This window comes from Rattus norvegicus, chromosome 5 (genome assembly GCF_021556685.1).
Source record: "Rattus norvegicus strain SHRSP/BbbUtx chromosome 5, alternate assembly SHRSP_T2T, whole genome shotgun sequence".
NCBI lineage: Eukaryota > Metazoa > Chordata > Mammalia > Rodentia > Muridae > Rattus > Rattus norvegicus.
This window is the reverse complement of record NC_141538.1, coordinates 77,586,870-77,601,947: the sequence shown is the minus strand read 5'-3', so window position 1 is coordinate 77,601,947 and position 15,078 is coordinate 77,586,870. Positions and strand designations below refer to the sequence as shown.

The following is a 15,078-nucleotide window of genomic DNA, read 5'->3' as shown; positions in this document are numbered from 1 at the left end:
ATAGGTTCCCATCATCTGCTCAACTGAGCAGAATAAACTGGATGGAAAGCTGAGCTGGTCCAAGTCAGGGTTCTATAACAGCTGCTCAAAACGTTCTTACGAGGCCAAGGTGAATTGTGGGGAATTTGTGCGAAGGGCTGAGGTTCTGTGATGGCCTTGACTCTATCCCAAAGCTGGAGGATTTGAAAGAACATAGACTTGAGTGTGGTTTGGGGCGATGCCTGACCAGATGGGGTATTCTGAGAGTCCTGTGGACTCGGCCACACTCAGCTTCTCCACCCTGAAGTTGACAGGTAGGGGAATGAATTATTTTTTGAGGTAACAAGGACATATAATCATGACGATGGCTATCTTGTGACATTTAGGAAAGGAAAGTAAATTGGGGACACACAGTCACTCTCTGACATCCAGTTTGCAGCAGGAGCACTTCTCAAACTTTAAGCGGTCACTAGAGTTTATTGCAGTCTGACACAGATGATACTGGCTTACGACACCAGCAACTCCCTGTGTGACTGTGACAAAGCCCCCATCTAGTCTCTTCCTGTTCACTAGGTAGGCGGATTGGAGCTGGAGAGGCAGCTCGATGGTGTAGCACTTACTTAACAGCTCTGGATCCAATCCTCAGCACTGGGGAGACAGACCACCCACTTCAATGTCACAGCAACGTCAAATTTCCATAAAGAACATTTTCAAATGCCTTGTTAGTGATTCCCATCCCTTGATTAGCACAGACCAGCACAGGCTTGTCTAACCAAGAAACCCATTAGTCATACATTAAAAAAAATTAATAATAACCAAGCTTTAAATGTCTGTGACAATCTCATTCATGTATACAATGTACTTCGGCAATTTCCAACTTTTTTTTTTCTTTTTTCTTTTTTTTCGGAGCTGGGGACCGAACCCAGGGCCTTGCGCTTGCTAGGCAAGTGCTCTACCACTGAGCTAAATCCCCAACCCAATTTCCAACTTTTTAAAAACTACTTGCTGAGGAAATGCTGATCTCTCTCCCATATTCAGTCAGCTCTGTTCACAGCAGTCTACTTTCCTCTCAGATCTTCCTGCTCCATTTTTTCTGCCCTTGGGAGAAAGAATTGCACTGTTCTTTTTCAGCCTCCATTTTACCTGGCAGGCTCCCTGTGGGACAAACAGTCTGGAAATCCTGCTGAGGAGTGTACGTGCATGAGTGCATGTCTGTGTGTGTGTGTGTGTGTGTGTGTGTGTGTGTGTGTGTGTGTGCACGTGCATGCGTGCACACACAAGAGCCTTCCCAGGGTCTCTTGGAAGGAGGAGGAAGCAGCACTCAGGAGCCCAGAACTGCTTCTCATCTCTTATCATAGGTTACTACTCCAGTCAACCTTTGTTTAGAGCCATTTTCACTGAGAGGAGTTATCCCACCACTTTACAATTAATGGGTGCCTCATCTGAGCTCCCTGGCGCCCCTCCTCTATCACCAGAGGCCTTGCTTGAGGTGGTTCAAGAAAAAGGTATAAGTGTCTTAATGACCAGCCGGAATAAAGTGTCTATGTTTGTACCTACAGTTGCTGTCCAGGATGTGGCTGAAGGACCAAGGGACAGAAGTCCTTCAAGCAATGATGCCCCTTCCCCACCTCATGTGGAACTGCATCTCCTAATGTCACTAAGATACTACAAGGTCCATCTAGAAACAAGTCAGTGCCCTTGATATTTAGAGTGATCTGGTCCTGGCATGGAGAATCTGGCTAAGGTAGTGTCATAGTTTCAGCTGTCACCTTGACACCTTGGGAAGAGGGAACCTCAGAGAAACTGCCTCCATCGATGACTCGCCTGTGAGTATGTCGGTGGGGCATTTTCATTATCACTAAATTGATGCAGGAGGGCCCAGCCCACTGTGAGCAGTGCCATCCCTAGGCCTGGGGTATGGAAGACAAGTAGCTGGAAGGTAATGTGCGTCTGGAGAGGGGAGCCGAGGCAAGTGTATATCTCTATGTGTTTAATGGTAGCTTGGTCTATATATTGAGTTCCAGGATAGCCAAGGCTACATAATGAGCATCTGTTTAAAACTAACAAAAGCAACAAACAAACAAAACTAAACAGGAAAGTGAGTCCAGGAGCAAGTCTCTGCTTCGGTTCCTGCCTCCGGGCTCCTGCTTGAGTTCTTGCCCTGACTTCCCTCAGCAACAGACTGTGATGTGAACATATAAGCCAAACAAATCCTTTCTTCCTTCCATGTTGGTTTGGTTGCATTTTATGACAGTGACAGGGGTTGGGGATTTAGCTTGTGGTAGAGCGCTTGCCTAGCAAGCACAAGGCCCTGGGTTCGGTCCCCAGCTCCAAAAGAAAAAAAAAAAAAAAGACAAAATGACAGTGACAGAAAGCAGATAGCACAGGTGGCCGCTCTTGTGCTGGGCAGTCAGGTATCCCCAGAATTCTCTAGACCCTAGCAGTATTGAGACATCATCCCCTTCCTTTTGCCTTTCTCCACTTGAGGAGAAAAAGCATGACACTAGAATGCCCAGAGTGGCTTTTATTCTAGTAGAGATTCTGTTTCCAGGAAACAATGTAGCCTAGCAGTAAGGTGGGAGAGGTTTCTGGCCGGCAGGAAGTAAATAGTCCCATAATTCTCATGGTTTTAGAAAGGTCACATTCAGGCCACTGTTTCTTCATACTTTGTAAAACTGAACACATGCTCTGAGTTTGTTTTTTAAGAAAATCTCAAAAAGGGAATGAGACTTTGGGAAACATGCTGCTAATTCACCTGCCCCCTACTCTGCTTTCCAGTTACGGCATAATCCTCTCCCGTCACTAGACTTCGAGCTTTTGTATGTGATCTGCTTCCTGGAAGGGTCCACGGCTGAACCTGAGGGCAAAGAAAGGCTGACTGACTCTGGATGGAGATGTTGTGATGGAGACAAGTCTGTCTGACTACACAGATCCTCCCTGGACCCAACCATAAGACCTCCACGCTGTCTCTGGAAAGGACTGAGACCATGTTTGGATGTGGTATGAATGCAAAAGTACCTGTGTTGGGAGTCTGGTCCCCCATCGGCAATGCTGAGAGAGGATAGAGCCTCTGTAGGACTGGACTCCAGTAAACTTGTTTAGGTCACTGGGAGGCCTCCCTTTAAAGAGATTAAGGTATTTTTGTGTGGGGATTCTGAGTTAGTTCCTGTAAGAGCCATGCGTTCTGAGTGAGCGATCCTGGTTCTGGAATCGCTCTCTGCATTGGTGTCTTAGCATGCCATCTTTTTTTTACACACACTCTGGTCCCGAAATCTAACAGAATGTGAGGTCATCGCAAGATCCTCATCGGAATCGGCACCGTGCCGTTTGGCAATTTATTTTTGTGACTCTAAAGCCGTTAAGACAAAGGGACCTATCTCCTTATAAAGCATCCAGCCTTGTGCATTGTGTTAGAGTGGCAGGGTGATACTCTATTTTACGCACCACCTTCAGAATGAATGGCGGGTGAGAAGAACGGGAGAGACTATCAACAGAAGGGTCAACACTTCCGTTCTGCCAAGAAGGAAGAAGGGGGAAGAAATGATGTTACAAACTATAGGCACATGGTCCTCTCAAAACAGAAAAGCAACATTTTCAAGGTTTGCTATAGAGGAGAAACTTGGGACATGTCAATGATAAGCCCAAAGGCTTGGAATCAACTATCAAAAAAAAATTGACTTTGCCCAATTCCTTCAACTGCAGCAACTGTTCCAAGAGTGGGAAACCGCAAGCATACTGCACATTAGGCCCTTACAAGGGTCTGTGGATGAAATGTACCCACCATCTTCATAGTTCTAGATGCTAAATTACTAGACACCAAACAAAATGATTCTAATGCGGTGGTTCTCAACCTTCCTAATGCTGCGATCCCTTAATACAGTTCCTCATGTTGTGGTGACCCCCAACCATAAAATTATTTTGTTGCCGCTACATAACTATAATTTTGCTACTGCTATAAATTAAAATGTAAAAATCTGATATGAGATTCCCAAAGGGATCACGACCCATAGTTTGAAAACTGCTGTTCTAATGAACCCTGGAGAGCCAGAGTTGGGGCACAGTGCTTGGGACACCATGTCACCTTGAAACACTAAGTACAGTTTCAGGGGTCTATGTTGGCGACCAAAGCTGACACAACCACAAGCTTCTACTGTGTATGAAGACAGTCTTTTCTACGTTGTTCCAGACAGTTAGGACAGGGACCAGAGAGAGGCTGGGAACAGCAGGGGTAGAGTAGTCACCTCCAAAGCAGGGTCCTTTGCAACAGTGAAACTTGTTCCCATGTGAACTAGTTTAATTTTGCAGTTTCCCTGTCACAGTCAGAGGAGAGAATGCCTCTGACTCCTGCCCCCTGGGAGCCAGTCTCAGAGATCAGCTGTAAATTGATCCAGGTAACTGACTCACTCACCGTCCTCATGAGTCCATGGTTTTATGAGTTGTCCTAAAATAACAGTCTTCGTAAAGCCAGCACAACAGTGGGTGAAAAAGAAAGGCAGATGTTCTGCCAAAACCCAGAGCTGACTTTCCTGTCTCGACGCCTGAAGATGGAGAAATACTGGGCCCCTCTGCTCTGAGAATCGCTTCAGGGTTCTATACGCTAAAGCTATTTGCTGGTGAGCTTTTCATCTTAAGAGATTTCATCCACATCTGTGTTCTAGTTTGCCCCCCCCCCTTTTTTCTGTTTGTTCTCCTTTCCTAGTTTTGAGTTTTGTATTTCAAGACACGGTCTCTCTATGTATCTCTGGCTGTCCTTGAACTCACACTGTAGACCACATTGGCCTCAGACTCTCAGAGCCTGGCCTGCTTTGTCATACTATACCCAGACAGTTTTGAATTTTGAGACAGGTTCTCATTATGTAGCTCAGGGTGATTCTCCTGCCTCACCCTCCCCAGGTGTTAAGATTATACCAAAAACCTTTTTCTCAGTGCGTGGCAGTGTTCAGAGTGAGCCTCGAGGCTCTGACTTAACAAGCAGATAATGAATCCATGTACAGAGTCATAGCTTCACGGGGCCTGGGGGAGGGGCTTTGCTACACAAGTGAGCTTGTCCCATGTCTGCTTCCTGGCTACCACGAGGTAAGCACCTTCCTCTACTACCATACGACCTGCCATGATGTTCTACCTCACAACAGGTCCAGAAACAATGGAGCCAAGTGTCCATAAGTGCAAAACTCTGAAACCATGAGCCCAAATACATTTCTTTAATTGAATTTCTCACATATTCCATCACAGTGATGGAAAACCAGCCAGATAACTCCAGGCTATATATGTGGCTCCCTATTTGGAGTCATTTTGTTCCTTGGGGGACAATTAGTACAGTCTGGAGTCATTTTATTGTACTAAGGTTGGGGGATGGTGCAACTGGAAATCACCCTAGGTTGAGTCCATGGACATTATTAAATTCCATGCAATGTATTGGATAGCTTTCAATGACAAATTATTGGTTCTAAAATGTCAACTGTGTTGTCGAGAAGCCCTGCTCCAGAGAGCTGGGACAGACAGTAATAACGTTGCGTGCTTATGGGCAGCTTCCTGTAGCCGGTTCTCCATAAGAGCACAGAATCATTACACACCACGCCTGCCTACAAAGTGCAAAGGCATTGTTTTCATCGATGTATAGGACATAAGTCTCAGCTTCAGAGAAGTCACGTGGTCAGTCAAAATCCAACAGCTCATACATGCAGAATTCAGGACTCCAGGGCTGGTCAAATTTGGAGGTCCAGGGTCACCAGCACTGTGCCACACTGGGAGGCTTTCACATAATGGCACACCATCTCTATCAGAGTGTCAGGCTGAGTCCAGGCAAGAAGATAACATTCGGGAGAAAGAGACAAAAGGGACCCTGTGCTTCCTGCATGTACCTGAAGGAGGCACTCTTGCTTGTCATGAAAACTCTACCCCAGGTCATGGTACAGCTGTATATTTTATTGCTCAATAAGAAGCACGTAGGAGTTGAGGAGGAGCATGTTGCCTGCCCGTCTTCCTACAGTATGCAGTGAATGTTAGCATGATTTCATTTAGCATCATGGGTCTCAAAATATTTTATCACAAAGTAACACTTATAAGAGAACTAACACTAGAAGATAAAATTGTTTACAGCGTATGTGGTGTGTAGTTTTGTCTTGGCTTGGGAGAACAGCAACCCTGAATAGATTGTGTCTGGGATTGTGCTGCATGTGGGGCAGGGACCCAGGCTGGGACGGTGCAGATGGAGCATGCCAATGTGGATTGTCCCACTCCTGCTTCAAAAGAACAGCACATCACAGAGCTAAAAATGGCAAGTGCAGAGAACACAGTGAATCCCAAGTAAGCATCCTTTGTAGCCGGCTTCAAAGGACATTTCTGTGGGTGCTGGCTCCAGAATAGCTGTGAGTGAGGGCTGTCTTAGTGCTTTCCAAATCCCATAGCACAAGACTAAGGTGTCCACCTTCTGTTCTGAGACTCTTAATAATGCAGAGAATTCAATGAATTCTGATAAACACCAGAGAGAACCAGAGAAAAAGTGGACTAGCCCACTTGTGTCTTGATTTTTCTTTTTAAAGCGGCATGGCCTTCTGGTTAGCAACTGATGCTTCAGTGTTTTATTCAATGAATATTTGATGTGACATATTTTCACACTGGAAGCCGTTCGGATGGGTTAGTCATCTCTGCAGTGAGTCAGTTACTTACAAACGGGTCTTTTTGTTTCCTGAGAACCTAAACACCTCCCCATATTCTGACCTGTATCCAAAACCACTTCCTGCCACAACGGGGACATTTCTCTGCACAGGTATATTAGTTTAAAGGAAGTCTCTCAAGCCAACTCCTCAAACGAGAGAACCTCATGGTGTCATGGCTGGAAGATCCCAAGGGACCTCTCATCAACGAGATGAGGAAAGAGGCCAGAGACCGTGAGAGACTTGCCCCAGCACACAGAGCTGAAAAGAGTTCATTCATTTCCGTTTAATATTCTCCGAGGTTTCTCACCTTCACTGCGGTAATTCCGAGGGGTGAGAAAGAGGAACAAACTTCCTCTGTATTTACCATTAATCAAAGAAAGTTAAGAACATGCTGTGCCTTTGAAGAAGACCTAACTTATGATGGGTAAGCTCCACTGTAACTGGGCTTGAGTTAGAGGCAACTAGGTGAATGGTGGGGCAGGGCTTCTCCCTCCTCTTCTCTCTCCATACTTTCTTCCTTCCCTTTCCACCCCCCTCTTATCCCTCCATCTATCCTTCCTGAGTGTATCTGTCAGGGCAGTCCCTAAAGGGACTCATCCTGGGTGTGTGCAGCACCAACTCCAGAGCTGAGGGCCTGGACTGAAAGAAAGGAGGACAAAGAAGCGAGCCGGCTGAGGACCAACAGTCATCCATTCTGCTTAGCTACCACCTAGACAGCCACGACCACATGTGCCTACGCTTGGATATTTTAGCCACGCTCGTGGAGCCCAACAAGCGCATATGGAGCCCTCTGAAACCAGAACCTTTCCTCTCTTAGGTTGTTTCTGTCAGAAAATCTCCTGAAATGTTCTGCCTGAAATCTCCAAGAGCACCGGTATGGGGTTCTGTGTGTCCCCCTGGGACACGGTGAGGCACTGTATAATAGTTGACCTTGAAATTCTTCAGTATAATACTCCCACAGGAAACAACTCATACAGATGTTAACATCTGAGACTTGTTTTTAAAATGTAAGAAATGCGTATGAAGTCTGCTTTTGGCAGCCCTCGTTATACTTTAAAGCATCATTGGTCTCCACTTACAAGGACATGACTGTTACACAGGTCAGGGAAGAGTAGCAAACAGGGACAAGTTATCTACTACGGTGATGAGGCTACAGTGACAAGGCTCTCCCGCTTTCCAGCCACTCTGCTGGCATTACTTGAGCCCATACTGCTCACAATTCAGCTATTGATCTTTGAGGGATAATAGAAATGTCTGAGCTTTGAGGAGGTAACCAATGTCCTTGACCTGTCTCTCTATTAGCCCAGAGAGCCAAGGTTATTTCTGATGATGTTTGAAGGGAGGGGGTTCTGCCATAATGCCTTTGAAAAAAAAAACAACCAAACAAACAAAAACACCAAGCTAAACAAAACACAAAAACCTCAGCTGTGTGGTGAGTGGCTCTCCCTTACAGAGTCCCCAGAGGTGGTTTCCAACGTCCTTGAGTCAAAGCCAGAATCAGTCTGAAATCAAGGGCAGTGGCTGCACTCCCTAGTCAATTGTATGCTATTGATTTTCCTGGCTTCAGTGCTGGAAACTGAATCTTGCAGTCTGTCTTTCTCCATGTACGGCAATCCTTCTTGTGCAATACAACCCTATGGAATAAACTTAGCATCTCTGTAAATTGTGTGTGGGCGTGGGTGAGTGAGGCTGGGCAGGCACGCACACACCACAGTGCTCATGTCGAGGTGAGGAGATGATCTTTGGGGCCAGTCCTCTCCTCTCCTATGAATATGGGGAATTAAGTTCGGGTTACCAGGTCTGGCAACAAGTGCTTATACCCACTGGGCAAGGAACTCCTTACCTGAGCCACAGAATCCAAATTTCTGGAATAAAGTCTATGAATTATTTTTTTAAAAAACTTCCTCAACGTAATTAGACCGTCCAAGACTTACATATTCTAGATATATTCTCCACACCTCCCCTCCCTCCATTCCTCCCTTCCTCTCCTATCCCTCCTTTCTTTGTCTTTCCTTCTCAGTAGGCTAGGCTGAAGAATCTAATCACCACCACCACGAGTTCTGAAAGATAGAAGATGTTGCATTCCAAGGCCCCTCCATTGTAGAAATAACATTTTGGAAGAAAGTGCAACTAAAGGCCTGGAATTTCCTACACTGCCCCAGGTTGTGAAAAAATTTAAAAAGTGTATGATTTTGTCCTTTCTTGCTGTTTAGGGAATGGTTAAACCCAAACCACAAGTCTTCTTCCTTTATTTAAACTCTGTCATATTCGGATTGGTCCAGCCATAGAGAAGGAAGACACTGCCTGACTTCTAGACACGCTTAGGTTCTGTGGGGTCACTACCCCTTTCTTTCTCTAAACCAAAGGACCCAGGTTAATCCTCAGTCTTTTTCCATGTAGAAATTGCATGTTCTCTTTGATCACCATGCTGTATTCTTAAGATTTGGGGAGGGGGGTGGTTGGATTGGTTTTGACACAAGGTCTCAAATAGATGAACTTGCCTCAAACTCTCTAGGTGGCAGAAAATGACCTTCAGGTTATAACCCTCCTGCTTCCACCTCCCAAGTGTTGAGAGGACAGATGTGCACTGCCATAACCAGTGTACATGGCGCTAGGGATCAAACCCGGGGTCGTGTGCATGCCAGACAAGTGCTCTACCAATGGAGCTATCCCCCAGCCTCTGTGGCGGGTGGATCTCATGCAGCCTGTGCTGGCCTAGCGTGACCTTGAACTGCTGGATCCTTCTGCTTCCCCTTCCAGGGTACAGATTACAAAATACACAGCACCTTGCCTGGCTTACTTTAGCAAAGTAAGAACCATGTATCCCTTTTAAGAGAGTCTAATGCTTTTCTAGGGAGTGACTCAGATCAGTGGGTGGAGAGCTAAAGATCTGCAGAGCAATGTCTTCTTGCCCAAATTCCTTTCTCGGGGGCCTCTGTGGCATCACTTCAGGGTTTCCTGATCAATGAATCTCAAATTCTAGATAAGACCCCCCAAATCTCTCCTTTTCTCTTTGTTGTTTTCCCTCATTGTCTCGGCCCCATTGTGTTGTGAGTCTCAATTCTTGTTTTCCTCAGTTCAACAACCATGCTTGTAGAAGATGGATATATTCACCTCTTATCCTTTTACCATTCTCTTATTTGCATTCTTTCCACCAAAAGTGGGCCACCTGTGTCCAACCCTTGCCTGGGCGTGGCTACCAGCGTGCTTGAACGCTAGCTTATGGACAGCTCTAAGTGTTAGCCTTGTTTTCCCTCCGCTCTCTGGATCCTCTGTTATTGCCACAGAAAGGTAATAAGAGCATCCCGCCAGCCTGTTGGTGCACAGAAAACAAAAGCAGATGCATCCCACCGACCGCTTAGAGCCATTTAGCTGAGCTCAGCCAGAGGGAGCAGAGTCCTACGGCCAATCTTTCGGCTTCGTCATGCTGCGGGGAGCTTCTGTGAACCAATGGCCCTCTGTGAGGGAAAGCATCTCAGGGAAACCGGTGTTCCTACAGCTTCAGGGATGGCAGCCCCTTTCTTCCCTTGGGACTGGGGTGTAAAGATACTGAAGCCTTTAGAGGAGGAGCTTGCCTAATCTGAGGGCTTAAAACAGGAAATGTTCCCACATCTGGATCTTCCTCCTCACCAACAAGCAGACCTCTCCAAGCATTTCCTCCAGTGGGTCCATGTACAAAGTTTGTTCCAAATGATAAATTACTTAAAAATATTGCACAAAGCTACCTACAGGCTACGTATGAGTTCTGTGTTTGAAACAAACACATTTTGATTCTATCCCCGAGGTATCTCATTGTATTGCAAAGGTTCTGAAGTAAAAACAAACTGTAAAGTCCCACATGTAAACATCTCTGAATCCGAGCATGCTGCACAAGGGTGGCTCAGTCTTTTAGGGGAGCGATGACGAGAGGAGGGGAAACAGAAATCAAATTCCAGAATAGGAAGGATGTCCTCAGTCAGGAGGCCTGGAGGAGGAGAAGGTACCCTCAACAGCCTTGCTCATACTCAGTAGCCCTTAGAATGCAGCTTACTCTGGTACACATCCAGGGCCCATGAGGCCAATGCCTGGCAAGACTCTGACAAGAACAGGCAAAGCATCCCCTGACTCAGAGCCTAGCCACTCACTCCCACGACCCACCATGGTTCCTTTCCTCTGTTTTGGACATCGCCCTCTTCAAAGGGCTCTGAGAAGGTCCTGCACACTTAGACACAAGCTCTCCATTCTCTTGACTCAAGGATGGAAAGATCTGCCCTATTTTTCCATGGCTGACCATGCCCATCTGAGCCCCCAACTCTGACAGCACACTCCTGCAGGCATAATGTTTTCGTGCACTGTGTAAAGGTTATCCTTGTGTTATTCAAATGCTGATTTCTCTGCCTTCATGTTTTAATCCAGACATGGCATTATAAAGCTTATAATGAGAATCTCCTGTCTCGAGTTTGTGTAAATAACTCTTAAATTCTTACCAACCTTGTCAATAAAAGCTGATCACCCAATGACTGGGCAGAAGAGAGAAAAAGGGTCAGACTTCCACCGGTCAGGGGAAGGAGAGGAAGAGGAGAGGGAGGAAACCACAAGAAGAGACAAAAGTTCATGAGAGCTCAGCTGAAGCATGGAAGGCCCTAAATTGAAATATTATTGGGATTTTGGTTGGAAGTTAGTCAGATTAGTCTAGGGGATAAGATAGACTGCCCAGATATTGAGGTGAAGCTTGAAAATAAATCTTGGTCTCTCTGTGTTGTTATTGGGGAACAAGCTAGGATAAAGACATACAGCTGCCATATTAATTTATAATTATATTAAAAATAACATTTATACACTCCAGTGGTTGACTTTGCCCAAACTGAGCTTTCATTTAAGACGAGCCTCCAGGGTCCTATCACAGCCTCCCCGCGGCTTACCAACTCCTGGACCACGAAAGCAGTCATCTCTGCTTAAGCCCACAAGAAAAACAGAAAAGGTCTTAGAGTTTACTCCTTACTGAACTAACACACTTTCCCTTGTATAAATGGTGAGACGGCTGGCAACAGTGTAGCTTTTCTCGAGCAAGTCTCCCACAAGCAACAGTTAGCCAAGCTCTTCTGAATGGTCTGAGGAGACATTAGGGCCTGAGCAAACCAGGAGCAGAGGCCGAAGCATGCCTTGGAGTTTGCAATCAGCTTGTGACACAGCTGGCGTCTGTGAGATTGCCTCCAGCCTTCACTGGGTTTGAGTGTCAGCAGCAAGCCGTTCGGCTGCTATACCCTGCTTCAGTTGTGATGGCTCACAGTGTCTGTCCACTTGACTGGACCTGGAATCTACTAAAAGTCAAGTGGCTGGCCACTCCTGTAAGGGATTTTCCTGACCAAGGGTACTTGAAGTGGGAAGATCCACGCTAAATCTAGGCAGCCCTGGGCTGGTGGCAGCCCAGATCAAAGGACATGGGACAAGAAATGCTTTGCTTTTTGTCTGTCTTCACTCTTGCTGACAAGTTCATCTAGCCTGCTGCTGTTACTGTTGCATTCCCTAACTGATAGTAGCAGGAACTTCTCCGGGCTTGCAAATGCAGACCTAAGACCAGCATTTCTCCCAGAATCCTTCAGGCCTACAATGCCAGACTGAGACTGTGGACTGAGTAGCTACCAGATTCTTGATATTTCCCAAGGGGACTAGTCATTGTTGGTCCACCTTATCATGTAATCCAATCTAACAAGTCTTTGAACATCTATTCATTCTAATTCTCAACCTCCCTAATGCTATGAACCTTTAATATAGACCCTCGTGTCATGGTGACCCCAACCATACAATTATTTTTGTTGCTACTTCTTAACTTCAATTTTGCTACTGTTATGAATCAAATGTAAACATCTGATATACAGGTTACCTAATATATAACCCCTGTGTAAAGGTCATATGATCCTTAAAGGAGTTGCAACCCACAGGTTGAGAACCACTTCTCTAGTGAACCCTGACACACTCAGTTATTTGGAGGTAAGATATGACTAGATGTCCTAAACTGGCCTTGAATTGGAGTTTCTCGTGCCTCCTGGTGCACTTGCCTAGCATTTGCTTCAGCCTCAGGAGGAGATGGAGGGCCAGTAATAGGCTAGCTGAACTTGTCAAGAAGAGTCAAAACAGACAAAAAGCAACTAGGCAGAATTTGATGGAACAGGTTCTGTTCTAAGTCTGTACACATACCGCTTTCCACTCTCAGCTCCTAATCTGTCTAGGTGTTCTGAGACCTGGGATGGCTAGAGTTGCCAGCGAGAAACATTTGCTTACAAATGGACCTGACCAGTTTCCTGGCCACATGCATGCCACCTCTCTTCTATATCTAAGTAGTCAGAACCTGATTGAGGGCAGCCAGAGAAGCAATGTGCTCACTGGGCAGGACAAGGAGGCCATGCAAAGTTGATCTACAGAGCTCAGGCATACAGCCCAATCTTTTCTATGCTCTCTTCATCTCAGTCCCAAGAGCCTTGACTACAATCCTCTCGTCTCAATTGATCACACATGGCAAATCTAGGTGGAAACCCCTCACAGTGGCCGCAACAGTCAACAGCTAGACCCACAAAGAAAAATAAGATAAAAGCCGACTGAAGAACTTGCAGGAGAGCATTTGGGAAAGGGCAAATTGCTTATAACAAATACCTCATTGGCAGGGGAAGATATCTCTGAACTATACTCTGAGGAATAACACCGATTCACACAGAAAAGTTAGACAACATTATCTGTTTAGGAAGGCAATCTACAGCCCCAGGGAAAAGTCGCAGAACGGAGAAAGCGCCCCCTCCAGGAGAGCATTGGTTACTGCAGGGTAGGAAACACCTACCTCTGAATGTTATCTTCAAGCTGCTTGACTTTGAATTCATCCTCCTCAGACTGTCGGCGTCTGGCTTCCTCCTCCTCCGCTGTTCCCGCCGGTACACCCTGCAGCAGCCATTTTTCCCGAAGCACTTTGGACTGTGGGAAGGAAGGAAGACAACAGATGACACCTTTTGGTCCACATCTTTTCTCTGGACCAGCAGGGCTTCTCCATCAAATCTGTCACTCAACTGTTCAGGCCTGACCACTGCCTTCACCCCCTCCCAGACATGGCTGCTGATATCTGCTTGGCCCCGGCGAACAGAATTTTTGTGTTTTTTTTTTTTTACTTTTTACACCTTCTTTTGTTTTAAAATTTAATTGTGTATTTATTGAGACCCTACCACTTACCCAGCACTATTCTGGCTGCCAAAAATAAAACAAAACAAAATCCTGCCTTACAATTCTATTCCAGTAAGGAGAGAACAAAGACATAGTTGCTGCACACATATGCGGATACATGCATATGTGTGTATTTCAACATATATGCATACATGTGGTTATACACGTATGCTCACACCATATGCATGAACGTATAGATGCACCCCACTCCCACCCCAATGATTCTGAGAATTCAGGAAGTAGAGAGAGGGATTGCTGCAGGATATTTGATCGCACTGTAAACCCCGAGATTGTATACTGGAAAAACCTGTTTCTAGTTGTGGTGTGTTGGTGCGTTCTGTTTATTGCAGACAAGATTGAAGAAAGTCAACCATAGGCCAAGAGGTGGCACACTCAACCGGCTGACGGGGAATAAACATAGGGAAAAAACCATAGAGGGTAGGAGGAAGTCAGGATAGAGAGACACACAGGAAGTAGAGAGGAGGGACATTCAGCTAGGAATGGTTTACAAGACAGTATGGAGGAGAACTGTTTGGTTTTTTTTTTTTTTCCTTCTGGGATGTCAATGGAGGAGGAAGGTCAGCTGGGTGCTGTCTCTGCCTCTCTGATGTAGCAGGCTTTCACCACCAGGGTCTGGCTTCTGAGTATTCATTTGGTAAAACTGAACTTTTGGGATTTTGTTTTAAAAACAAGGGATAAAGTGTTGCTATATTATGAGATGGGTCTGAAGGGCTTCATTGACAAAGTGGTGTCCCACAGAGAACTGCTAGAGTGAGCGCCAGCCTTACGAAGTGGTGACGTGGGGAAGTATGACCTTACGAGAGGTGTCAGTGGTGTGTGTGTGTGCCTCCTACTATTAACCATTGTTTTTAAAAGTCAAAAAAGGAGTAAACATGATAAGTATATGTCTGGATTTGTTAATCTTAATGAAACTACATCTAGACTTAATAATTATAAATGTTTTGCCTAATTCCAAACTACCTGTAGTGGTTTGTATTCTCATGCTAACTGTGTTACCCAAACACCTGTTTGCAGGGTCCTGCACGTAAGACTAAAGGAAGCTGGTCCCCAGTGGTTTTCATCTGGTCAATAAAGTTACCAGCAAGCAATGGCTGGACAGGGAGACAGAGGCCGGACTTTTAGGATTCCTGGGAAGAGACCAAGGAAGGAGGAAGAGTGGATTCCACCATGCCATGTCCAGGGCAGACCTCACTGGAAAGGTGCTGGAGGGAGAGACCGTGCAGGGGGAAGCAAC

At 45.8% G+C, this 15,078-nt stretch overlaps 1 protein-coding gene across 17 annotated transcripts in view; it reads right to left on the bottom strand.

Moving 5' to 3' along the window:
- Palm2akap2 (PALM2 and AKAP2 fusion) overlaps window positions 1–15,078 on the bottom strand; it is a 461,068-nt gene that overhangs the window by 237,624 nt on the left and 208,366 nt on the right. For all 17 annotated transcript variants that reach the window (XM_087547942.1, XM_087547944.1, XM_087547946.1 and 14 more), the window contains 1 exon segment: window positions 13,450–13,580. In XM_087547942.1, the coding sequence (XP_087404068.1) occupies window positions 13,450–13,580 (131 nt within the window).